A 27465-nucleotide genomic window follows, 5' to 3' on the forward strand; every position below is an offset into this window, starting at 1 on the left:
AGTAACACCAAACCAATGTAGATAATCTGGGCTGTCAATTTCATTAAAAGCTACAGTAAAATTCATTTTTTTGAACGCAAGTGTTGGATTTTGATGCTTTGCTTGAACTTTACGCACTTCTCTGCGTTTAGTGCACTACTAGTTGTATGATATCTACAAACCTACATTTTATATGTAGCTAATTTGGACGCTAGACTTACTATTGTTATTATTCTTGATAATAAAGGTTAAATTTGAATAAAAAAGAAATGCTTAAAAATATTTGTCAGTTATTCTCATTAATTATTCAACAAACTACTATAAAACATGTAAGTTCTATTGTTATGAGAGTGAGGGGTCCAGGGTTTAAAATATTTTCAAGAAAAGGACACGGGGGCTATTATTATATAGTTCCACAGGGGGGCTCCCGAGTGGCGAAACCGTTTAAGTGTTGGCCTCATCATCAGGAGCAAGTTCGATCCCTGGTGATGCTACAGCCGTCCGTGCCCGGGAGTCCAAGAGAGCACAGTTGGCCTCACTCTCTGGGTGGGTAGGATGCCCCCCCCCATCACTCAGCGAGATGCTAGTCAGCACAGGCGTCTGTTAGCTGATGTAACAGATCTGGCGGTTGGTGCTTTCCTCTGAGCGCGTTCGGCTGTCCAATGATGTTGCGTGAGCGGCAGTTCAAAAAGATGCAGTGATGCTTCACAGGTTTCGGAGGAAGCCTGTGTTAGCCTTCACCCTCCTAGCGCTGGTGGAATCAAGTGATTGGAGGAGTCTTAACTAGTGGGTGGAATTGGAGACGACTAAATTGGGGAGAAAATTGGGGAAAATCCAAAAAAAAAGTTCCACACAGCAGATGTGTGCCTGTGCCTCCTTAGGTTGCCAGCAAACAGATTTGTTTTCAGTTTCTACTGTCTGCAATCAAAGCATCACACTCTTTTCAGCAGCAATGAAACATTTTAAAAGTAGCCCAAAAAACTCACCCTGTGACTTTAGAAGTCTCACCCATGACTGCACTTTCAAAGTAGCCCAATTTGGCAGGGAAACCATAAATCTGGCAACCCTGAACCAGTGAGTGAAACATAAACATGCAAAAAAGAGTAGTTTTTTGTGTTCCACTAAATTTCACTACCACGGCTTTTCTCAAGCTTTTTGCAAGGTTTAGGAGGACAATGAACATCCTTCTTTAGATATGGGTGAGCCAACAAAAAACCTGCATAGGGCTCCCAGAATGTAAGAGCCAGCCCTGCTCTAGATGAGTCAGAATACTACATATCCCGAAAAATACAATGTTAAATGCTACAGGGAGATTCACTCGAAAGAGGCCTCGAATATTCTGTAATAACTCTCTCTAGACTGAAGCAATCTGAACGACACAACCTGCAATGTGCTCCTCAGTATATGGAGCTTTGAACAAGCCGGGATGCCCCTGAGTCGGAGTGATGAGGTAGGCGCCGGACGGCCGTTGCAACGTTTAACCTCCGTTTGCAACTTCCGGGTACATGCCCCCGTACCCCATCATGTGTCTGTCAGAAAACGGAGATCACTTCCAGCATCACATGTAATGCAATTGATTACACATACGTCAAGGTACGTAGTGTGTTTTTTTGGTTCAGACTGCTTCATCCTAACAGGAGTTACAACAGAATATTCGGGGCCTCTTTCGAGTGAATCTCCCTGTAGTTTTAGACCAGAATACATTGGAGTAGAGTTTTTGCTGTACACTTACATCAATGCTTTACAGTGTACTGATCTTTCAGACTGGATCAGGGCATCCTGAGTTATATCTAAAGAAAAAGAATAAAAAAGGCCGAGTCCCAAGTAGAACAGAGAGGAAAGGACAGGGCAGACGTTCTGGTTTTCCGGGACTATTAAGGTTATGAGCAGAACCTGCCCAGCATGGCTCTGGTCCTATCACACCTAGCCGGCACAACAGCTTTGGCCGGATAATGAGAGTGGGAAGAGGAAAGCTACAAGAAGTGGCAGAGTGTCACCACGCATTTAGAGAGGGCCTCCGAGATTGGAACTGGAGATGAAGAGAAGAGTCAAGCACGCGACAGTTTCAGGAGGCAAAAGCGTGCCATGGGGGGAACAATTGGCTCATCATAAGAGCAGGAGACTGAGGAGCTGACATGTGTTGAATAAAAACCTAAAGGTTTTATGGACTGCATATGAAGTACTGATGGCTTGCTAGGGAATCTAGAGGGGTGGCACTTGTTGGCCCACTGCAAGTTATCTTAATGCTAAATACTCATCAACCAGAATACTAAACAGTGAATAACTAGAGCCTCAAAGGGCCTTTAACATGGCAAACTGTGTTTGTTAGCACTTTATTTGAAGGCTACCTGCGCAGGGACTTCATGAGACATGGATTAACAGGCTAAGGTTCAAAAAGCAATACTTCAGTTTTTATGAACAGCTTATGCATTTGCAGAATGATCTTTTATGTACTAAATGACCTTGCATTGACATAACAGGCCTTAAACTAAAGTGTTAGACATTTTTCCATTTACAGGATCGTTATGAAGAACTTATACGCTAAATGCTTAGCTATCAGTTCTGTGAAAGACGCCCTCAAACGAAAGTGATACAGGAACACTTATAGGAAAATATACTGGTCAAAAGTGTGTGGAAACCTGACCATCACACCCATATGAGCTTGTTGGACATCCCATTCCAAAACCAGCTGGCCCCTCTTTTGAGACTGCAACAGCCTCCACTCTTCTGGGAAAGCTTTTCACAAAATTTTGTGGGAATTTGTGCCCATTTACTCAAAAGAGCATATGTGAGGTCAGGCAGTGAAGTTGGAAGAGAAGGCCTGGCTCGCAATCAACAATCCAATTCATCCCAAAGGCTGAACCTAGAGGTGTTCAGTGGGGTTGAGGTCAGGGCTCTGTGCAGGCCACTGGAGTTCTTCCACACCAAACTCATCAAACCAGGTCTTTATTAACCTTACTTAAACATATACATGCCTAAAATGTAGGCTGTAGCATTAACAACACTCTTCACTGGAACTAAGGGCCCCAAACCCTGAAAAACAGCTCCAGCTCATTATCCCCCCTCCACCAAACTTTACTGTTGGCACAATGTATGCCAGTAGATAGCGGTCTCTACTGGCATAGGCCAAACCCGGATTTGTCTTTCAGACTGCCAGAATGTTTCCACTGCTCCAGAATCCAGCATACTTTACACTCCAGCCAACGCTTGGCAATGCACATAGTGATCTAAGGCTTGTATGCAACCGCTCAGCCAGAGAAACCCATTTCATTAAGCTCCCGATGCACAGTTATTGTGCTGGTGTTGCTTCTGGGGGAAGTCTGAGAACTCTGTAGTGAGTGATGCAGCAGAGGATAGGTGATTTTGATTTTTTGCTACGTGGTCTACCGCTTCACGGCTGAGCTGTTGCTTCTCCTAGACACTTCTATTTTGCAATCATAGCGCTTACAGTTGACTGGGGCAGATCTAGCAGGGCAGAAATTTCATAGAAAAGGTGGCATCCTATGAAAAAACACGTTTAAAGACACTGAGCTCTTCAGTGTGACCCATTCTACTGCTGACTTCATACACCTGATAGCAATGGGTGTGGCAGATACATCTGAAGTCAATAATTAGGAGAGGGGGAAGAAGCCACTGTTCGTTGTCACAGCTGCCGAGCAGGAGGAGGTACAGATGCATAAAGTCCAGAGCCAGCTGGTTCTGAGACAGTTTCTTTCCCCAGGCCAGTAGTGCTGTTGTATCGGTTTATAGGCCTGTCACTAAACCTCTGAGTGATCATCATGATGATCTCCACGGACAATCCACACCTCATCCACATCTCAACAGACTTACTCTGATTTCTTACTGTAACTTCAACATCATAGCTTTTCATTTCATAACTTATATTACTGTACAAAACTGTATATTGGAATGGTGCAACACTGGTGTACATTAGTGTGTATATTGTGTATTTATTGAGAGTCTAATGTGTGTGTGTGTATATATACACCGATCGGCCATAACATTATGACACTATGTCCTTGTTTCTACACTCATTGTCCATTTTATCAGCTCCACTTACTATATAGGAGCACTTTGTAGTTCTACAGTTACAGACTGTAGTCCATCTGTTTCTCTGCATACTTTGTTAGCCCCCTTTTACCCTGTTCTTCAGTGGTCAGGACCCCCATGGACCCTCACAGACCAGGTAATGTTTGGGTGATGGATCATTCTCAGCACTGCAGTAACACTGATGTGGTGGTGGTGTGTTAGTGTGTGTTGCGCTGGTCTGAGTGGATCAGACACAGCAGTGCTGCTGGAGTTTTTAAACACCTCAGTGTCACTGCTGGACTGAGAATAGTCCACCAACCAAAAATATCCAGCCAACAGCGTCCTGTGGGCAGCGTCCTGTGACCACTGATGAAGGACTAGAGGATGACCAACACAAACTGTGCAGCAGCAGATGAGCTATCGTCTCTGACTTTACATCTACAAGGTGGACTGACAAGGTAGGAGTGTCTAATAGAGTGGACAGTGAGTGGACACAGTGTTTAAAAACTCCACTGTTTCTCTTCTTATATTTTTTTTGTATATTTAAGTACTACAAGGGGGCTACGCACCTAAGATTTTCACTCACCTTCGCACCCGCGTAAATGTGACAATAAACGTGATTTGGTTTGATTTGATTTGAGGTGTCCACATACTTTTGGTCATATAAGTATATGTATGAAAATGACCACTTTAGTGATAATGATGAGGACATCTGAATTTTCCATAGAACCGACAAGGCCTAACAAGAACTCTGCTTTATAAGATCTATTATATGGGAATGATGCTTCATGTTATAAATGGAGCAAATGTCTGTCACCTTCACTCGAGGCACTTTATGTCAGCACAATGTCATTTTCTTCATAAACAAGCTGCAAATACTCTTCATAAGTACTCCTTTATTGAGTTATTCAATGCATATGCCTGTGCTATTAAGTCCCTATGTAGGTAGGCTTCTAATAAAGTTTTACCTTGCTCCTTTGAATTTTGATGTAGTATTGTTAAAGCTAGGAAATGTACTGTTCACTCTCCAGTCCATATATGAAAACCAAGCTGCAAAAACCTTTTGAATTCGTCAGGGTTGTGATGTCACAACCATAAACACATTTGCAAAGGACTGCTTTCTGAATGAAGCTCAATACGCCTATTCGCACAATACAGGCACAATACAGCGCAGCCAATCAGATCAGACATCTTTTACACATTCATCAGTAACAAATCAGCCTGTTTGCTGCTAAGGGATAATGAGAGGTTGTAAAATGGTCGTGTAAAAATGAACTGAGTGCGCAACATTACAAGCGGACTAAAATGAAGAAATAAGAGTCTCGAGGGTGTTTACCAAGCACTGTCCTTGTGACGGGAAACGGAGGTGTATTTTCTTAAAGAATAATTGCACGTCACATTAGCGATGCCCATGGCTATCAGTCTCCGTGTTCAACTCGTGGGCGGTTATTGCGTTACTGCGTCGCTTACTGCCAGTATTCCTACGTCACAGAGGCTTTATCAGAAGAGCTAAAAAGAAATTCATTTGTTTGCTGAAATGCTCACTGAAGCTAAATGATGAGCTTTGAACATCAGACTGTTTTGCAGCACGACAGACTGACTGCAGGCATTGCTAATCAGCTCCACAATACAAATGATACTAATGCAGCCGTTTAATCTTAATGAAATCTTAAATTTATGGATTATAGACGGTATACAGCATAGTTTGCGGCATGACAACACATGCCGTCCTGTGTACTGCATACTGAGTATCACTGTCTTCATCAACACTGCTGCTAATGTAAGTTTCTAATTGCAAGAACTGTATCTGTATGTGTGCCATAAATCAGCAGTAAGAGGGCAGCGGCGGTGCTGATTGCACTTAGACAGATGAGCTAAGGAGCTTCACTCCATCAGCGTGTTTGACATAGCTGTGCTGTCCTGGCCTTCACCTGTCCTCTGTCCTGTTCTATTTCATCGAGAGCTTTCCACTGTCCGGCCGCTACAGCCTGTCCTCTGGAAGCTGTCCTGGAGGACAGCTATCAGCATTGCTGAGTGTTAGCACAGCCAGCGTACAGTGCATATCACCAAGGTGTGAATTACAGGTGGATTTGTAGGAAGGCATCTGACCGGACAGCTATCAATAGAACGTGCTATTTTAAAGCTGTATTTGAACAAGAGGGCTACAGTCGTGGAATCACAGCAACAGTGTGTGAGCAGCTGGGCTTCAATCTGCACTTCAGAGGATCAACTTAGGACACTTCCACTAGCTTGACTTCCCCATATTCATTCACTGAATCTAGACTTGTTTTGTGAATTTGCTAGTTAGCTAGTACTACTGTAGTATAGTATAAGTGTTGACTCCTTTAGTTTAAGTTACATGTGTAGAATGTTGGTTGAATATATGACATACTGCTCATTTTAGCTGGTTAATTTGCTGGCTAGTTAGTAATTCATAATTCAGTTTGGTTTGATATCATAGAGTCTTGACTCAGTACTTTTCGATAGTGATGTGTGCTAACTGTTGATTCATTTAGCTTAAGTTACTTGTGTAGGACGTTGATTGAATATATGTATATAGGGTGATTCAAAAAGATTAATCTGATTTCAAAGTGATTTATTTCACTTGTAAATCATTACAGATCAATGCAGTAAACTGTAAATGGTTTAATTGAGCATAAAGTTTATGTAATTGTACAAGGTCTCAGTATGAACCTCCTCCAGCTGTACGGACAACATCAACACCATAGTCAGATTCATCCCATACTGGATTGAGCATGTCGGGTGTCACTCACAGCTCTTTCAGTGCGATTTCGGAGATCATCCAGTGTTGTGAAACCAACGACGAACACTCTGAGCTGTTGGAGATTCACTGCCCACGAAAATCACGTTGCACAGTTATGACGGATTCACTCTTATTGAAGTGGAGAACGCAGAACGCTTTCTGCTCAGGGGTCTAGAGGATGGACTAGAGGATGACCAACACAAACTGTGCAGCAGCAGATGAGCTATCGTCTCTGACTTTACATCTACAAGGTGGACTGACAAGCTTCTTGTCTAATAGAGTGGACAGTGAGTGGACACAATGTTTAAAAACTCCAGCAGCACTGCTGTGTCTGATCCACTCATATCAGCACAACACACACTAACACAAATGATGATCCACCACCCAAATAGTACCTGCTCTGTGAGGGTCCATGGGGGTCCTGACCACTGAAGAACAGGGTAAAAGGGGGCTAACAAAGTATCAGAGAAACAGATGGACTACAGTCTGTAACTGTAGAACTACAAAGTGCACCTATATAGTAAGTGGAGCTGATAAAATGGACAATGAGTGTAGAATGTCATAATGTTATGTCTGATCTGTGTATGTTATATACATTACATTCTTCCAAGTCTTCCCTTCTTATTTTCTACTTCTTACTTAAATCTTCCTACTTTTGCAAAACAGAGAACATCTAGAGGCTGTGACCATCCCGTAAACATGTCTGTCTTCCCTCCTCTCTTTCTGACTGAGCTTTCCTCCTTCACGCCAGCCTTTCAGAACCTGACAACACTTCGACGGGGGCTTTCCTCACTACCGCGGGTTGGAGCCCTGCAGGAATCACACAGCACCTGGAGCTTCTCTCGCCTTCTCATTCCCACCTGGAGACCTCAGCACAGCCAGCGACACCTCCCCATACACTTCCACTTGCAAAAGAACACTGTGCAGCCAAGGCAGGCAGCAGGCAAACCTCCAGCTGCACAGCTGCACTTTATACATGAGGTGTTTGAAAGAACTGATGGAATAAAGATTTAAAAGAGACACTGAGGTGGAAACATGGTCTTACGGCTCTCCTGTGTCTTTCACTATTCTGATTAGGGCTGTCAGGATCGATCACATCAGTAATCAGAGCTTATTTAAGAAGGCCAAACAAAAATAGACTAAACTAAACAATTACAGATCATTCAAGATACATTACAGGAAAAAAGATCCCTTTAAAATGACTTCATTAAACACTATATGGAAAAAAAGGAAAGAAAAGCCCATCATGCTGTTTCTTACTGTATACTCTCACAAATGATGGTTCTTTAAGGGTTCCTTAGTGATGAAAATGGTTCTATATAAACCCATGAACACTCAAAGAACCCTTTGCATGCTTAAAAGATTCTTTGCATTGTAAAAAGTTTCTTCAGATTGATGGAAAATGTGCTGTAGATGGTTCTACATAAAACCTTTTTGAAGAAGGTTCTATATAGCACCAAAAAGGTGCTTTGAAAACCTTTTCAAAAAGGTTCCATAGGACCATCTACACCACATTCTCCATCAACCTGAAGAACACTTTCACAACACAAAGAACCTTTCAATCATGCAAAGGGTTCTTTGAGTGTTCATGGTTCTATACGGAACCATTCTCTATACTAAAGAACCCTTGAAGAACCATCTTTTTTAAGTGTGTAAGAGAAACCTGTAGGAGACTTTCAAATATGTATCATAATAATCCAACCCACTCATTAGGAAGGTAGATTGTAATTAATGATTATTTTAAAAATATGATAGAGGTTAATCATGTAATCATCTTTTGCTGCCTTGTTTGGCTCTGTTTCAAGGGGAATTCCACAGATTTTTCAAAATTTCGGCATAAGTCAATCATTAAGATGTAAACAGATGTAATTCAGAGGGGTCTGTGAAATGGTGCACTGTAGAAAACTTACAGACCAGAAACCAGTGACTGCAATATAAAACACAAATATAACCATATTATTTAATACCAAAATGACCAGTAAACCTACACTAGTCCTCTGAGCTTCTACATGCAATGTTGATAATGGTTAACCCCTTAAATAACCAGGGCCCACCAGCAAGTTTTATTACACACTTCTTTTACCGAGATTAGCTCAACCAGTTTGCATCAAAGTCCTTGTAGTTGAATTATAAGCCTTAGTTTGTAATAAGTCTAAGGTCTTAAGGGGTTAAATAGTGGCACATATGTTTTCATAATTTTGCTTTGCAACACCCTTCATGTAGCACTCTACTGTGAATTGAGTAAAAAACACATTTTTGGCCAAAACCTTTTCTCAAACCTTTTGTAAAACAGTGTCTAAGGCATCAGGGAACATAGTCATAACCATTTTATGCAATAACTTTCTGTTAGGGAGCTTTTAGAGGCATTGAACTCATCAGACATCTGCTTCCAAACACCATCAGTGGAATTTCCCTTTAGGGACAGGAGATACATGTTTTAACTCAATTCTTTTGTGATGGACCCATTTATAGCTTCTATTTTTCTCAAGTGGACTACATTACCCATAGTGCTTTGAACTATTTATGTAATTTAGGTTGGCCATATGCATTCTTAAAAATAAAGGTGCCAAAAGGGGGTCTCAGGGGTCTTGCCAAAGAAGCTTCCCTTTAAAACCTTTCAGCAAATGATTCTTTAATTATAATTCTTTAATTTTTGTAAATGATATGTTCAAGTGTGTAGAACTTTGAAGGGGAATTCCACTGATTTTCCAAAATGTCTAATCAATTCTGTCATTAAACAGAGTTATTCAGAGTGGTTTGACGTGAAATGGGTGAAATGGTGCATTGCGGAGAAACTCAGCAACTTGTATTTCTTTACACTGGTGGTGATGGGAACCAGGGGTCACAGTGTCTTCAACACAAATTCACATTTTATTGGCTATACAAAACTACCAGCACACCTATACTTGGCTTCTGAATTTTTCTATGTAACGTCGACGATGGTAAGAAAATGTTTTCTTTCTCTCAGGCATCGGGGATCATATTCATAACCATTCATGTAATAACCCTCTGTGATGAAGCTCTTCAGACGTCTGGTTCCTATCACCACCACTGGGAACAATTTTGACTCTGTAAGTTCCTCTAGAACAGCACATTTCACATCACTACTCTGAATGGCTTTGTTTACATATTAACCATTTAATTATGCAGAAATTTTGGAAAAATTGTGGTATTTTTACCTTTTTTTTGAACAAATGCATAGCTTCCATTCTACTCAAGTGAACTACATTACCCATAATGCTTTGAAATACGGCCAAAGATGCCACAAAGTGTTCTTAGAAGTAATGCCATAGAGCCCTTTTGGTTCCTTGGATGGTTCTTTAAAGCATTTTAGTGTTTACAGAACTTCTATTTAATGTAAAGGTTTCAAGCTAAAAACCATTTAGAATCTTTTATATATTTTAAGGGCATAAAATAGATTAGCTTGGCCAACATTACACGAGTGTTACATTATGCAACCTTAATCAACCTCAACTGTGCACACAAAGTAGCCTTAATCTTATTATTCCTGGAAAACACATACTGTGCTGTTTTCCAGTTCAGTCCAAGGCCTTTTAAAACTCTCCCGCACAACAGATCTGCTGCACCGGGCGTGAAGCGCTTATTCATTCAGAAACTCCATCTAAAAATTACCTTCATTACAAACTAAGAATAGAGGCTTTTCATTCAACCACATTAAACCACTGGCAGCGTCTTTCCCGCGAGGCTGCGAGGCAGTGTAATTTGACGGGACGCGTCAGGGATGGTTATTAAAATGCGGCTGATGGATCGGTTGGGGGGGGTGGATTTAATGGTGGCGCCGCCATGAAGCCGGGAGGAGGGCGCAGCATGTCGCCGCCAGCAACCTGACGCAAATGAACCAGCGCTCTCCTCCAATTTGAGCGAGGCGTGCAGGGCCAAAATGCGCCATGACTGGCAGGACATGTGTGTGGGTGTGGTCTCTGAAGGTGAGCAAGAATGTTAGCCTACACTTCTCAAACTTTAACCCTTAAAATCCCAGGCTTATTGCACACTAAGGCATATAATTCCTTAACTACAAGGATTTCAGTGCAAACTGATTGAGCTATATTGTAGACTGGGCCATTAAAGGGGTAAAGAGGCCCATTGTGAGCCACTCAGAATATAATGCTTCCTGACAGACATGAACAGCACAATGTTTAACTGTGTTCGTCACGTTTCACTCCAATAACTCTGCTACAGGCTGTTCGCAGAAACAACACTCCGCATCACTTGAATGTGAATGGTTAGCTGAACTGCCTCAAGGCTGAATGGTTGTTCATATGTCAATGTGTTCATAGTTGTGATGTCACAAACCGAAATAGGTTGTTTTTGCAGCTTAGTTAAACCACTTACACAAATTTCTAGAGCCTTCATACAGTAAGACATATGATGCTATACAGCTATTTAAACAATGCATTGTTTGATAATGAAATGCTAAATACAAAGACAATGCGAATATACAGAACGCCACAACCATGAGGCACCATACGGTCTGTTTGGTACTACATTCTCAATGTTGATTCAACGACTCTTTTCCTCACACGTGTTCGTCTTAACGTCCAGCCTAGCTACAAACTGCAGCGTCAAGGCAACAACAGTCCATTAACAAGTCAGTTAAACTGTCAGAGGTGGAAGATAAGTAGCTTGCCCTGCTGCAAAACATGCCGCCGACCCCCTGGACTGACAAGGTAACCAGACATTGAGTCCAGCCGCAGCATTACTCAGTCACTGCTACAAAGGTTTTAAAGGCTCAGAGGCACAAAATGTGAAGAAAAGGCTTTCTGAATATAATATATAATGAATTAATATATAATTAGTTTCACTTACAAAGATGTTTTGTACCTCAGTTATAATGAATGAGGTCAATTTTCTCGCAGTAACATTCATACATACACCGATCGGCCATAACGTTATGACCACCTCCTTGTTTCTATGCTCGTTGTCCATTTTATCAGCTCCACTTACTATATAGGTGCACTTTGTAGTTCTACAGTTACAGACTGTAGTCCATCTGTTTCTCTGCATACTTTGTCAGCCCCCTTTTACCCTGTTCTTCAGTGGTCAGGACCCCCATGGACCCTCACAGACCAGGTACTATTTGGGTGGTGGGTCATTCTCAGCACTGCAGTAACACTGACGTGGTGGTGGTGTGTTAGTGTCTGTTGTGCTGGTATGAGTGGATCAGACACAGCATTGCTGCTGGAGTTTTTAAACACCTCAGTGTCACTGCTGGACTGAGAATAGTCCACCAACCAAAAATATCCAGCCAACAGCGTCCTGTGACCACTGTTGAAGGACTAGAGGATGACCAACACAAACTGTGCAGCAGCAGATGAGCTATCGTCTCTGACTTCACATCTACAAGGTGGACTGACAAGGTAGGAGTGTCTAATAGAGTGGACAGTGAGTGGACACAGTGTTTAAAAACTCCAGCAGCACTGCTGTGTCTGATCCACTCATACCAGCACTGATGCAATCACACTAACTGGTCCCTTTAAGCACTGCTTAGCTCTGCCACATGGTCAACACTGTTCAGATGTAGCTATGCTAACCGGTCAACACAAGTTTTGATTCCCCTGTTAGCAATGTTGACCTTGATGAATGAGATATTAATTTAAGCACAGTACTTCTCCACATGCTAACATCAACACGCTCTGCCTTCGTCACTGTAAAGCTCTCCTCCGGTCAATGTCAGGGCAAAGCATTATGATTCACTAATCACCACTACATGTGAAGAATCCCCAGCAGCACCACCACTCCAACCTGCAGTGAGCTTACGAGGCCTCCAACTGACTTAGAAAGGGTCTGAGGGGCAGACCGGAGAACTCACATGCGTGAGTGGAATCGCTGAGCGTCTGCTCCACTAATCCACATGTCTCGGGGTTGAGTTTCTAAAGGGGAACTATGAATGTTTAATAGTGTAGATCGTTACTGAGAGGAAGAGGAAGCTACGGGCCTACGAGAAATGCTAATGTTAAAGGCTACTGGTGGTGCTCAGACACTGTAAATACAGTAGCCTGTCCTTAAGCACAACTGTCAGTACAAAGTAAACACCCCTGAAAGTAGTTTAATGTAAAAAATGCTAACTGGTAACTGGAAGGGACGACTCAGTACTCATGTGAATGAGATGACGCCATCTGGCCCTGTTAGGTTGTCTTCACAGTTATTTTTATTTATATTTACATCTATTTCTTTTATTTCATTAATTAGTTTTTATTTATTTTATCCTTATCTGCTCTGTTACTTGATAAGTTGTTATATTGTAATTTTAATCGTTTATTGATTTAACAGTTTATTGGTATTATTTAATTACAGCATTTGATTGATCTTTTTTTACTGTACAACTTCTCAATCCCTGATTCCTGTATTACTCGGCTACACTGTAAATGAGGGTCTCCCTCAGTGTATTCTGAGTTTAAGTAAAGGTTGATTGATTGATATTTTGGCATCTTGAAAAAGCTTTTCTGTAACTGCATCAATGTAAATACAAGAAAAACCCCAGTCAAAAATGCTAACGTGGCTAATCATAAACAAAAAGAAGGGACTATCAGAAACAATGTTATGCTAATCACTGGCAAAACCTAGATATGTTGTGTTTTGGTCATTGGTTTGCTGGTCAACCTGTTTGAGTATGCTAACATTGCTAATCATAACAGCGGAAGGGACTGTAATGTGATGAGATTATCCCAGCTTGCATTCGCTGTTAGCCATGCTAGCATTTTTGGATGAACTTCCATACATGTTAATGCTACTTTGAAGAAATATTCTCATTAAAAAATGCAATACTAAACATGGACAGCTGGAAAGGGCTGCTATAATGTAAATGAGATTTTGCTAATCCGTCCTTGCTAGTTATCCATGTTAGCAATGTCCTTCTATAAGTAAATGCTACCTTAAAGCAATATTCCACTCAATAATGCTAATGTTGCTAATCATAAATCATAAAGCTGAAAGAGGTGCTTAGTGTGATGTGAATGAGATTATGCTAACTCATTCCTGCTAAGCTTGCACCTTCTGTTAGCCAGGTTAGCATTTTTGAACGAAACTTTTGAGGCCAAGAGCAGCGCCAGAAGAGGACCACAGTAATGGTCAGCAAATGTTGGCCGCACAGACAGCCTGGAATGCTGAGGCAAATCAGGAGGCAGGAGAGGAAGAACGAGGAATTGGCTGGTTCACAGTGCGCTGGAGTCATTTCGGGCTGAGATAGAGCATTCGGGCATCGCAGTCAGTCAGGTGAACACTGATAACCTTCCCATGTGCTCCTACATACACATACACCTCCCTTAGGACCACAGAACAAGCACACACACACACACACACACACACACTCACACGCAGTGTGTGCAATGGAAACATCCGAGTGTTCATTTACCTATGGTGTAGCCTCTCTTCAATTCGCCGCATCGTGGACTGCGCCGCTGGGAATTAGTCGTGTTGTTTTCTTGCACCTCGAATGTGGTTGTCCTGGCAACAGGTGGTGAGGACCTGTTTATGGACAGCCCCGGGATCAGGCTGGCTGGGAAGCCTTGAGAGGCAATATCCACCGACTGGGACTTCTTCTTCAGCCTGTCACAGAGAGCAGGGACAGTATTAGCCTCATGCACAGCAAAACAAAACAAGCAGGACACTATAAATGCAAAGCCACGTTGGTCCAAGGTGAATTATTCTTGCTGTATATTTGCCCATAAATGCATGCAGCATCTACTGTATTACAAACACTAATAAAGCCACTTCATGAGGCATCGGGTCCTCCTGTTAGAGGTCCTTTACCTGAGCCTAGAAGGCCTGACAAAATATTGGGTTTTGGGCCGGGTTCGGGACAATTGTTCACATTCAACATTGGGCTTGGGTGTGCTTGGGTTTGTTCCCTAATAGAAAAGCCAACATAGACCAGCATGGCTGGTCAGAAGCATATGTTGTGTTTTGGGTGCTGGTATGCTGGTCACCCAGCATGACCATGTTGGGTGAGCAACACTAGACCAGCATAAACCAGCATGGAACGTATGCTGGTCTGCACTGATTTTTCCCAGAGGGTTTTTTTAATGAGATTTGTTAGATTTGGTTATATTTTTAGGAAAACCCGATATGTACATTTTGTGCATTCACACATTTTCTCTGCAGCTATGTGTGCAACAAAGCCATTGATGAAATAAAAAGAAAGCTTGTTAAAGGAGAACTGTTGGGATGGCGTTAACCCCTTTTCAAAGTACACTGCAAAAAATGGTGTCTGGTAAAGTGAAATGATCGTAAATCTAGTCAATATATCTAATATTTCCCATTTTGAGATGGTTGTGCAAGATTATCTAGCTTATTTCCAGACATTATTTACTTGTTTTAGGTCATTTTATCAAGTAAAATGATCTCACTACACTGTCAGATAATGTTGCTGGTTTCAAGCATATTTCTCAAAACAAGGAAAATTATCTGCCAATATAGTGACATCATTTTACTTAATAAACTTACTTAAAACAAGTAAAGAATGTCTAGTATTAAGGTAAATAATCTTAAATTAAGCTTACAACAATCTCAACTGGGGAAATATTAGATGTATTTACTATATTTAAGATAATTTTACTTGAAAAAAAACATTTTTGCAGTGTAGCCATAAAATGCTATTCCCGCTTGTTTTGGAGATCCCTCAATTGAACTATGCCTTTTTTCCCACAATGAAAATGAAATTTGTATGATTTACAAAACTGGAAGTGAACTGGATTTTCATCTTTGTAGGCCAGCAAGCAAGTCAACATCTATAAATGTGTTTTCATTGTGTTTAATCGCTATTTTTATTGTGGCAGTTCTACACAATTCTTGTGATGTGACGAAAGCTGCAGTTATGCTGTCTGTTTTATCTCATCACGGACATCTTTGTGGAGAAGTATGAACTGTTTTTACAGCAGGGGGTCCTCACCGCTCCCCTTTCACTCCTCATTGCTCGCTAGCAGCTCAACAGAGTCACAACATCTCTCACACAGAGAGCCAACAGTGTCCTAGTTAATCTGATAACAGAGTTAATGGGAAATAATATCTTAAGCTCTATGTTCTAGGTTCTGTCAGCGGAATGGCCTCTAGAGGACATGCGGAAAGAGGTTAAGCTGGCGATGGTGCTGTTTGCTATCTAAACAACATAACTGTACTGTAATTATTGCCAGTTAAGATCAGCAATTCAACAAAAATATACTGCTGTTAATGTGTTACAGATGTGTTAAATACCACAGACACTCCATAACAGAGCAAAGTACTGTAAAACCACATCTGCCATAAGCAGATCACTGTCCATCTCTGTGCTAAAGCAGGTTTGGGCTTGAATTTCACGCCCATGAAGACCTCTGCCTCCAATATTAAAATGACCTTTAATAAATAAAAAAACATTAATGTAATGTAGTATAAATACAATAACAAGTTTGTGCCTTATTGTAGGGTAATGGTTTAAGTATATCTCTAAAACTTACCCAGAGTCAGCACCTAAAGAAAACTGAACACAAACCAAACAACACACATCCATTTTTATTACTAAATGAAAACGAAAATAATAATAATAATATTCTGATCTGCCCTCAGGTGATGTTTGAACTTTGGACAAATAATAACAAGTTTAGCCATCATGGAAATAATCAGTTAGTTCCTCTACAGGCAGATATTATTTAATCATGAAGAGAAGGACTGTAAAGGTCTGAAGGTTTTGTTGATGTTCAGTAATGAGTCATTTCACGTTACCCTGAAACCAAGACCGAGTCAAAATGAAACAGAGCCTGATTTACAGTCTTGAGACTGACACTGGACTGAAGTACTACAACACTACTCATTGCTCACACAGGCATTCAATTTCACATACATAACTTGTATAATCTGCATAAAAAAGCATTGAGCAATAGAACGGCCAATGTCAGGCGTCGGCTAGAGGGGAATAAAGACCCCGGCTTTGGGCTGTGGAGCAGTGGAACTTCATTCTCTTGCGGAACGCCATCCAGAACCTTTGGGATCAGCTGGAGTTGTGTTTATGACACAGAATTAATCATTCAACAACAGTACCTGACCTTACTAATGCTCTTGTGCCCGAATGCAATCAAATTGTGACAGCAATGCACCTTCTATTGTAAAGCCTTCCCAGCTATCAGAAGAAAACCTCACAACTTTACAGGAGAAGGAATAAATATACTTTACTTTTAATGTAAGTCAATGGAACCAGAATTTTTTCCAAGTCATCTTGGGCCGTTTCTTTTGGTCCATTCATCATGAAATTTACACACGATGTAAAGACCAACAGGCGTTTTCAAACTATGTCAAAAACTGAAAAACAAAAATGGAGATACAAGGTTTTCTTCCGACAACAGTGATAAGCTGTTACTGCAGTAAAGGGGGCAGAAACTCCCTATAAATACTCTTGATTTCAGAGGAAACGCTGGATGAGGTGTCTGCAGGCTTTTTGTGTTACATATCCTGTACATCAACAAAGAGGTCACAAGCATGGCAGGTTTTTTCTTGATCATTCGGGTAAAGGCAGTGTCAGCAGTACAGAGTGACACTGAACCAGACGTGCCATTTGCAAAACGGAAACCATTAGCAACCGCGGAGATAGCAGGAACAAACAGAGCGCGTGAAGGCGAGCTTTAGTCCGGCACCATGCTGGCTTTCGTAACACCACTAAACACTAGAGATAAAAAGAACAACCGTGTGTATAAATCCAGTCACGCTCACCTAACTAAACAGTGTAATCCACAAAGAGTCAATATCGGAGATGTAAGGACAGGCGATGTGCTGTGTGGGGCTTAATGGTAGTGGAAAATAGCCATGCTGTGGGTTCATTGCAATAAATATTGCTATATTTTAAATCTGAAACATAATGAACTCTTCCTAAATAGAGAAAAGTATCACTCTGCTTTGTTTCTATAGAACACCTGTAGTTGTTAGAGTAGGTGAAATGTAAATAAAAACAGAAATCAGTGATTTGTAATCCTACTTTGACCTGCATTTAAACAAAAGCAGTACAAGGACAAGATATGACAAGATATGTAATGTTTTATTTCATTGTTTTATGCTAATCTACTGAAATTGATGCCTGAAATATGTTCCAAAAAAGTTGAGACAGGGGAAAATTAAGACTAGAAACCTAAACATCACCTAAACAGGTGAGACTGTACTATGCATAGTGGAAGCCACATGTACAAAAACACTGCTGACTTCTCTGGGCTTGAGCTCATCTGAAATGGACTGATGCATAATGGAAACGTGTTCTGATGAGCCAACCTTTCAGATCTCCGGGTCAACGAAGAAAAGGACCAATAAGCGTAAAGTTACCAGCATAATGTTCAAAAGCCAGGCCTTATCATGAAATGGGGATGTATTAGTGGGTAACCTGCACATCTGGGATAGCATTATTAACACTGAACACATTGTGGAGCAACATATGCTGCCTTCTAGATGCCATCTTTTTCAGGGACGTCCATACTTATTTCAAGATGACAACATCAAGCCTCATTCTGCACATGTTAAAAGAGCTAGGGTGTGAAATCTAAACAATAGATATTGCCTTTTAATTTATGGATTAACTAGATCTGTGTGTGGATCATTCGACTGAATTGGTTCAAAGTTAAAGTTGAAAACACATTTCTGACTTTTGCGTTAAGTGACTCTATATCTTAATTATGTTTATTTTATTAAAATTAATATTCCATACAATACTCCATTTAGTCACTAACAAAACAGTCATAAAAGTACCACAACTGTTTCAGTAGTGACAATTTTATCTAATTTTGTGCATAATTCAAAAATACTAGCCAGAACATGGCTAGCAAACACAGCTTTGAACTGTTACACACATAAAATCAAAAATATTTTTCATTGAAACACAAAAAAAGTTTACTTAATTGCAGAAAATATGACAATTCTTAATGTTACACACTGATTTTGTTACTAACCCAGACTTTGGGACACATTTACTTTAAAACAATAGGATCTAATGGCTCACCATGTGGCCAAGAGGGACAGGGATGCAGTCTTACTTCCTGCAGGGGTGTGGCTAAAATAAGCCCCCACCTATGGCCTAAAACTCTGAGTTTCGGTAGTGACATAAAAATGTGGGACAACATTTTTTGAATACATTCTTTTCATTTAAAAATTAAAATCTAAATTACACAGCTTCACTGTTCAACATCATTGAAAAAAAAACCCAAAAAAGTAAATATTATTTTTAAAAGTTATTTTAAAGTTGAAATTTTGGGGTTAGGGTTTGGGACAGCCACTTCCAACACAAATGATTTTGATATATATTTATTTGATTTTGTATATATTTAGCGTATTACTATGTCTATTAATGCCTTGGGTTTAAATAGATCATAATGTAATTCTTGAAAATATCTGAATACTTCACTGTTTATTCTAAATATTTTTTATATTTTACTGTGAAACTGCAGTTTGAACCAGTTCTACTTTAAACTACTTCTATATTTAATCACTGCATTATGTAAGATTTAGGATTTGGAGCCCTCTCTGGTGGAAATGTGTAATTGCATGAGCAGATGTATGGGATGATTGCGAGTGCCAGAAAAGAGTTCAAAGAAAATGCAGACAGAACATAAACAAAAGGGCAATAGTGAGCTGGTCCAGGCGAATATCTGATGAAGCTGACAGATGAACTGCTAAATGATGGATAAGTAACATAAGCAACCAGCGAGATCTGAGGTTTAACAGTACAGATGAATGTGTGGTTCTTTTTGGTTTTAGTGTTATAACTGCTTATTAATGATTTTAAGATGTTTATGACCCAATAAATATAAACTCACTGACTACTAGTTGGGGCAGTCGTGGGCTGGGGGTTAGGGAATCAGCCTTCGATCCTCTGAGCCGACAGTCTGTGACTGAGGGTGCCCTTGAGCAAGGCACCCAACCCCAACTGCCCCCTGTGCGCTGCGGATAGGGCTGCCCACCGTTCCGGGCAAGTGTGCTCACTGTCCCCTAGTGTGTGTCTTCACTGTGTTTCACTGCATGGATGGGTTAGATTGCGGAGGTGAAATTTCCCCATTGTGGGACTAATAAGGGTCACTTAATCTAATGTAATGCACTTTTAGTGAACTGATGGTGTATTGCAATTAAATTATTTACCAGAAAAATCATAATATGGTAATTTGTCATGCAACCCTTGTTACTAGTTTAGTAAAAATGGCGGCTGTATTCTTCCACTTACAAGGCACATCTAATGCACACCCTGTGAAAGGTTTCTGATGGACCAAACACTACAGCACTCTTTCATGCATCACTCTCAATCACTGCTCTTCTCTTAAAGCCCCTGATTTCTCTCACTGTTACTGGAGTGCTCAGTCAAGGCTGGAAAAAAATTGCCTGAACCAGCAGAACAATATTCCAATTCTTTCCTTTCTGCTTCCAGCCAATCTCGAAAGAGCTGACGGCCGCAGGATTCGGATCAAATGAAGCGGTGGAAGCAGATCGAATGAACAGCGGAAGCCGCTGGAATGGCAAATGGAGGTGGTGCGGCAGTGCAGGTAATAAAAAAACGTTTACACGCAGATCTAGCAGTGAACATGGCTGGAGTTGACTGAGTGAGGTAGACGCCTTATTTCCTAGTGGAAACTGTCCTAAACGGCTGACCTGACTGTCAAACACAAGACCCGCAACACCATCCTCACCGACTCGCAAAAGTATTTGAATTTTCTATTAATATTAACCCGTTTCATAATGTGCTGCACTACAGTCCCCAGCATGCACTGCAACATAACGTGTGCTCTGACTCTCCTACCCCAACAACAGTCTATGGGACAGCGGTTACACCTCAATTCTACACAATTCCACACCAGTCACATCACCAAACATCAGCTCAGCAGCTCAGAAACTGAGCCCAAGTATCAATGAACGTGCAGTAAAGAAAGGATACCAGGTGTCTAGTTCAAGCAAATAGGTAGGTTTAAAAGACTGAGCACCCTGTTATTAAACCCTACTACATAACACTGATATAACCATGCCAATCAATGTCATGGAAGGTGTCGTATGCTGTCATGAGTTGTCATGACAGATGTCAGGATGTATGATGTCATGACAGCTAACTAGAGTGCGTTAAACCACAACTTTCTGCTACATGTAGTGACAATTACCGGTAATGTTAACATGACACTGTTATGTTATTGTGTCATGACAGCATATGACATCTGCTATGACATGTTTATGGCACAGGTGTGTCAGTGTTATGTAGCAGTGTTCAGGTAAAGTGTTACCTACAAGGTTTTGTCATCAATCGGGTGTCTCAGAACGTTTGACTTCTACTGTAGCGCTGAGGCTGCAGCAGCTGTTCTCGACAACAAACACAGGAGTCTCTCTGTGATGTTTCAAACAATGACAACATGCTTCTTTTCTGTGAGATGAATCAGCAGAGTAAAAAGACGAGAGAGAGAGAGGGAGAGAGAGAGAGAGAGAGAGAGAGAGAGAGAGGGAGAGAGGGAGAGAGAGGGAGTCTTTAAACGACTGCAGAACGACAGATCTTTTAAAGCTAGTGAAAACTCCATCCCACAATCCTGCACACAGCAAATGGACGTTATTTATCACGAGCGCTTCTTTGTGCAGAGAGAGCAGATGCTGTATCTGCTATAAATAACAGTAATCACAGTCCAAAGGCACAATCCAGCAGCACTTTCTTAAACAGCATCACTGGGTTGGCCAGTCACATCTGTTTACAAACAGAAACAACTGTTTACTGCAAGGTATGTTTCTTTTAGTGAACGCACATATTGGTGTTGGAGTGTTTGACAGCATCGTTATTGGATCCGGAGTTTGCCTGTTCTCCCCGTGTCTGCGTGGGTTTCCTCCGGGTATTCCGGTTTCCTCCCACAGTCCAAAGACATGCAGTCAGGTCAACTAGGTGTAAATGTGTATGTCTGTCTGCCTGCCCTGTGATGGACTGGCGACCTGTCCAGGGTGTATCCTGCCTTCCGCCCAATGACAGCTGGGATAGGCTCCAGCCCCCCACCGTGACCCAGAAGGATGAGCGGTTTAGATGATGTGTGTGTGTGTGTGTGTGTGTGTGTGTGTGTTATTGGATCCTTACCTGACTGAGATCTTTTAAGCTAAAAGAAAAGTTTACAGAAATTATGAACAAAACTATGAAAATGAAACGACATCCTCTACAGCAGGGGTTCTCAACCTTGTCCACCCCAAGGCCCACCTGTGTATAACTCTAAAGCATAGTGGCCTACAGGAGAACTAAAATCAGCTTTTTAAACTTTATTTAATCATCTTTATTTTTCTTATCGTAAATGCTGACACTGAAAACCTGAAAATTAGGTCTGGATAAAGATCCGCTCAGCCATTCTGGTTGTCAGTAGGTTTGCAAAATTTGCAGGTATATTAAAAACATGAAACAAGTTAGAAAACCACGCAGTGGTAGTGATGTCAGAAAAGGGGACAAAGAAAAGAAAAGAATAGAAATGTACAAGATAGATGTGATTTGGAGCTGCAGTCCATCACGTTTTCACTGAAAATACTCCACTGGCTTTTCCAAAAGAGTTTGGTCTCTAGCTTTGAGGGTTTTTGTGATTCATTTGAAATAACCCAGTTAGCAAAATTTGTCTGGCTCATTTGTGGGCCACATCCTTGGTTTGTTCTGGCCCATTATATGGCTGGGTCCTCAGCCCAGGTCCTGCCCACACATTGTAAAGTGAGTAGAACTAAAAGACATGGCCCAAATCTGGCCCCAATCTGGCCCAACTACATTGTTGGTCCACAATATTCACGCCAGAATTGCGCCACAAATGTAGATACGAGGCAAATCTGTATGAGGCTGTCCAGGATCGAGCCTGATTCTGACCCACATGCCTAACATCTACCCAGTAGTCAACCAACACTAACATAGGAAAGCCAGAATCGGCCGAAAACTGTCTGCTATGTGGGAAACCTCACTCCACTCAGTGGGCTTTTGGATTAACGTCGTCACAATCAACAATAATGATGAATCTTACTTGATATCTGCTTGTTTGTCATTGTCGCTGATGTTCGACTAAATATATGCTGCGCGATCCATGAGTCGAAATCAAACGCATCTCTTTTCTATTATTTTATGGCTCATCTATCGTTTCTGACAGCAGTTTTTGCTCAGTGTCTAAGGAGTCAGACGTTATAACAGTCGTTATGCTGACTGTACGGCGCCGTCGTGCCTCTAGAAGAGAAGGAAAGCCAGCTCTACTGATGAATTCCCTCGTTTGATCACACAGCGCATTTCCATCAGCTGTGAACTAAACCAGGGTTCGGTTTGAAGCGGACAGAGACCTGCAGTTTCTGCCAGACCGGTTCAGCTGTTTGCTGCAGACCCGAATACGGGTGGAGTGAACTAAAGAAAAAGGTGTGATAAGTCCACACTAAACAAAGCGCCCTGAGAAACTTCTCCATCTCTGGCTAGCTGTCTGCATCGCGCCCCAGACTGATGATGTTTAATCAACCACTACTGTGACGATTTTATTTGTACGTCTTTATTAATGTTAAACTGGTTATACTGTGAAAACGTTTCATTCTTAGATTTTGAATTATTAAGTTAATCTTTTTACACTTATGCTTTTACGGCTTAAAGTGACGTTATCGGCCGACTACAAACTACTACCTCCCTCTAAGTACAGGCCCGCAGACCACTAGAGGGTGCTTCACGGCCCACTGGTGGTCCACGACCCACCGAGAACACTTTTTTTCTGCTAATTTTTGTGTACAAACTCTGTTTATCGGTTAAAAAAAAATGGAAAAAACCCATAAAATCTAAAATGTGCCATAACTTTTTGCACAGGTCACATTTCACATTTTTTTCCTTCCCTTAAAAGCATATTTAAAACATTCTTTACCTAAAAAAATTTCAACTCAACAAATACGCAGTAATTGTGCATTAAAGTGTGCTCTCTGTAGAGGAGTTAACTTACTTTCTCTTAGCAAATCAACGACACATGTAAATTGACCAGGGGTGCCCAAACTTTTGCACCTCCACTGAAAGACACTGGACTGTGTATGTGTGTGTGCTGCACATGCACATGTAAGTACAGCGTTCAGCTACCTGGATAAACAGTTCAGAGAGATGCCAGCGGCAGTGTTAGCCACATCTGTGCCGCATGGGGTGCTCTGAGAGCTCAGGTGCAGCCCCGCCGTGCGCACCCACCCCCCCAACATCCCTCCATTCCCTCCATCCCTCATTCTTCTACACGAGCTCTGAGGCACCAGCGAAGCAGCACGCCTGCTGTAACGAAAGGAGAAGATTCCCGCAGTGTCGACGTCTCACGTGGAAAACCGTGAAAGTTGAAAGCTGACGCTGAAGAAAGTTGACACCATACAAACCTTCATTCTTCTGTACTATAGTTTAGCAAAGGAACCTGGCATTTCTGCGCTTAGCAGGTGCATTTAGCAGCTCCAATGGCCAACAAGACGTCTCTCATACAGTTTAACAGGTGTTCTGGGACTGATTCCAGATGCATTTGATGGTTTCCTGGTGGGCTCTAAAAGTATCCTACAGGAAACAAGTGGTCTCTATCAAGCCGTTAGAAAGCAAAACCACATTTCCACGGTTCTAATGGTCTTTTTTCTCTGCTAACATTACTACAAAACACTGTACTCCACCCTACTCTGCCTACCCTTCTAGAAAAACCAGCATAGCATGCATGGCTGGTCACCAGCCAAACCAGCATATCACAGCTGTCAGAAAACATTGGATAACTTTACAGGAGAAGGAAAAAACCTTATTTACTTTTAATGTAAGTCAATGGAACCAGAATTTTTTCCAAGTCATTTTTGGCCTTTTTTTTGGTCCATTTATCGTGAAATTTATAGACAATGTAAGGGGGAACAGGTATTTTCAAATTACGTGAAAAACTAAAAAATGGAGAAATGAGGTTTTGCCCCAACACCAGTGATATGTTGTATTTTGCATGCTGGTATGCTGGTCAACCAGCATGACCATTCTGGGTGATCAGCTAAACCAGCACCAGACCAGCCTAAACCAGCTTAGGCCAGCATGGACAGCATGGCATTCTGGTTTGTGCTGTTTTTTTAGCAGGAAAGGCCGTACATGCAGGACCCAGCCAGCCAGAAAACACCATGTTCATCATACCAAAACTGCTTGGCGTGTGGGTTCAGTGGTTCTGATCACAGTACATATGCCAAAGGCGATGAATTTAACACTGAGGCCCTAAGCACCCTGCAAAGAAATCAAAGTGAGGATGTGGTGCTACAGCTGGTTGACAGCTTGGCTGTGCACCTGTGGCCACACCACGTTTGCATTCCCTCATTCAGAGTCAAATTCTATTATGGATGTCACAACAAGCAGCTTTGAATTACAGCTGAGGAAGGCATGGAATGTATAAACCTGCTCGGTATCCAAAGTATGCAGCTCTAGTTTTGTACTGGAGCTACTAGGCTAATGTAGCGAACAAGTAATGGAAGCTTCTACCCACCAACTATCACTGTGCACACTGCATGCCTACACTCTTAAAAAAGGTGGTGCTTCAAGGGTTCTTTAGTAAAGAAAATGGTTCTATATAGAACCATGAACAATAAAAGAACCCTTAAAGGGTTCTTTGCACTATGAAAGAGTTCTTCAGTGTGCTGTAGATGGTTCTATATAGAACATTTTTGAAAATGGTTCTATATAGAACCAAAAAAGGGTTCTTCTGTTGTTACGCTGTCAAGCTTGTAATAATAGAAGAACCCTTTTGGGTGCTATATAGAACAACTTTCAAAAATGCTCTATATAGAACCATCTACAGCACATTCATGCACATTTTCCATCAATCCGAAGAACCTTTCATAATGCAAAGAACCCTTTAATCATGCAAAGGGTTCTTTGATTGTTCAGGGTTCTATATAGAACCATTTTTTTTTACTAAAGAACCCTTGAAGCACCATCTTTTGAAGAGTGTACATCATGCTTGCCTCGAAATGTGTGGAGTTTGTCAGAAGTACTGACAAAAATCAAGATGGCTGCTACTACTGTTTTAATAGGGCTGCATGATGTGGACATAAAATGCAATGTTCGCTAAAACTGTTGAATATCATAATTATGATATGAGCAGCGATAAATCATTATTAAAATAGTGTGCCTCTGGACGCTCTACAAGTACAGACTTTTTTTTGCTGCGTAAACAGAAACTTAACTAAAACCTGCTTTAAGAGAATTCTACTATGAAGCATCGAAAGCTATTTGACCACAAAAGGCGCCCCCTTGTGGATAATCTGTAGCCTGCGAAACATGAGTGAGTTCCATGAGGTGCTTCAGTCTTAAAAAACAGTCAGCTTTTTCTATTTGTGTTTGCAGTCAGGCTACAAACATAAAAAATAAATATGTGTATTTTTATTTGCAATACATTCTGACAAAAACAAAGAAATATAAATGTGAAATGAAAATCAGAGCGCATTTTTCTCCCTTAGCGTGATGTTTTTCCCAGTGAAACAGGATACACAGGCATTTTATTTTATTTGAGATTACTTAACAACTGAAAAGAGTTTAAAGCGAATGTGTGATGATTCCAGCATGCAGTTTGCACGATGGAAGCCACATGTTAGCGACATTAGCATCGTACTTACAGTGCAAAAATAAAGAAGCAAACTTGCTCCTGAGTGGCGCCATCTAAGTATTGGCCCCATCATCAGGAGATCGCAAGTTCAATCCCTGATGAAGCTACAGACACCCGTAGCCGGGAGTCTAAGAGAGCACAATTGGCCTCGCTCTCTGTGGGTGGGTAGGATGGCCCCCCATCTCCCCCCATCACTTAGCGCAATGCTAGCCAGCACAGGCGTCTGATAGCTGATGTAACAGATGTTGTGTTAGCAGCAGTTCGGAAAGATGCGGTGACTGGCTTCACAGGCCTCGAAGGAAGCCTTTGCTAGCTTTCGCCCTCCTAGTGCTGGTAATATCGTGTGACAGGGGGAGTCCTAACTAGTGGGTGGAACTGGATACGTCTAAATTGGGGACAAAATTGGGAAAAAATGGAGTAAACTTGAGACACTAAACATGAGCTGATCGTGTCTATTTGGAATTCAGAATTGTGCAGACTTGATATTGGGTTTACTTTAAACCCTACCTACGTACCTAACCACCCACCCATCTCTGCTCTGTGGTTTGTAATCTACATTCTGGCCAGCCAGGTTGGTGATGATGTTATTACTATCTGCTTAGAGGGCATATAGACAAAAATGAGACAAGGAGAGAGGGAGAGAGAGAGAGAGAGAGGCAGAAGGAGGGAGGTAGAGAGGCTTGGCTGGTCTCCAGCCTCCGCAACACCAGATGTAAACAAAAGCAACAGCTCCACTCCAAACAGCCGTAATAACACAGCCTCCGCCCTGCGTGAGCTCTAATTAAAAGAACGCACCGCGCTGCGAGTGTGAGCAGGGCCTGCACGGGCGCTTACATAAACAGAGTTCACCCTTCAATTACTTTACAAAGAAAAACAGCACCGCAAAACAACAACATCAACAACAATGGCGATGTAACCACGCACAACAGTTGCATGTTTGGACAGTTTCCACGAGTGACTCATAGCAGCAAATCTGCTCCCGATGAATACACAGCACCAATCAGGAAGTTTGAACACATCTACTTAGAAAAGTAATGTTTCTTTTACTATTTTCCACTTTTTAAAATATTCAAATTGCTCATATGGATTCATGCAGTGACCGGAAAGTTTCACATCTTCTTTTTAGTCAATCACGAACAGGCAGCTTGTATA

At 41.4% G+C, this 27465-nt stretch overlaps 1 protein-coding gene across 1 annotated transcript in view; it reads right to left on the reverse strand.

Moving 5' to 3' along the window:
- The window catches only part of oxr1a (oxidation resistance 1a), a 305279-nt gene that overhangs the window by 166461 nt on the left and 111353 nt on the right, over positions 1–27465 (reverse strand). Inside the window, 1 exon segment of the mRNA XM_036558930.1 lies at positions 14145–14338. Within this exon segment, the coding sequence (XP_036414823.1) occupies positions 14145–14338 (194 nt within the window).

Source organism: Colossoma macropomum, unplaced genomic scaffold (assembly GCF_904425465.1).
Source record: "Colossoma macropomum unplaced genomic scaffold, Colossoma_macropomum, whole genome shotgun sequence".
Lineage (NCBI taxonomy): Eukaryota > Metazoa > Chordata > Actinopteri > Characiformes > Serrasalmidae > Colossoma > Colossoma macropomum.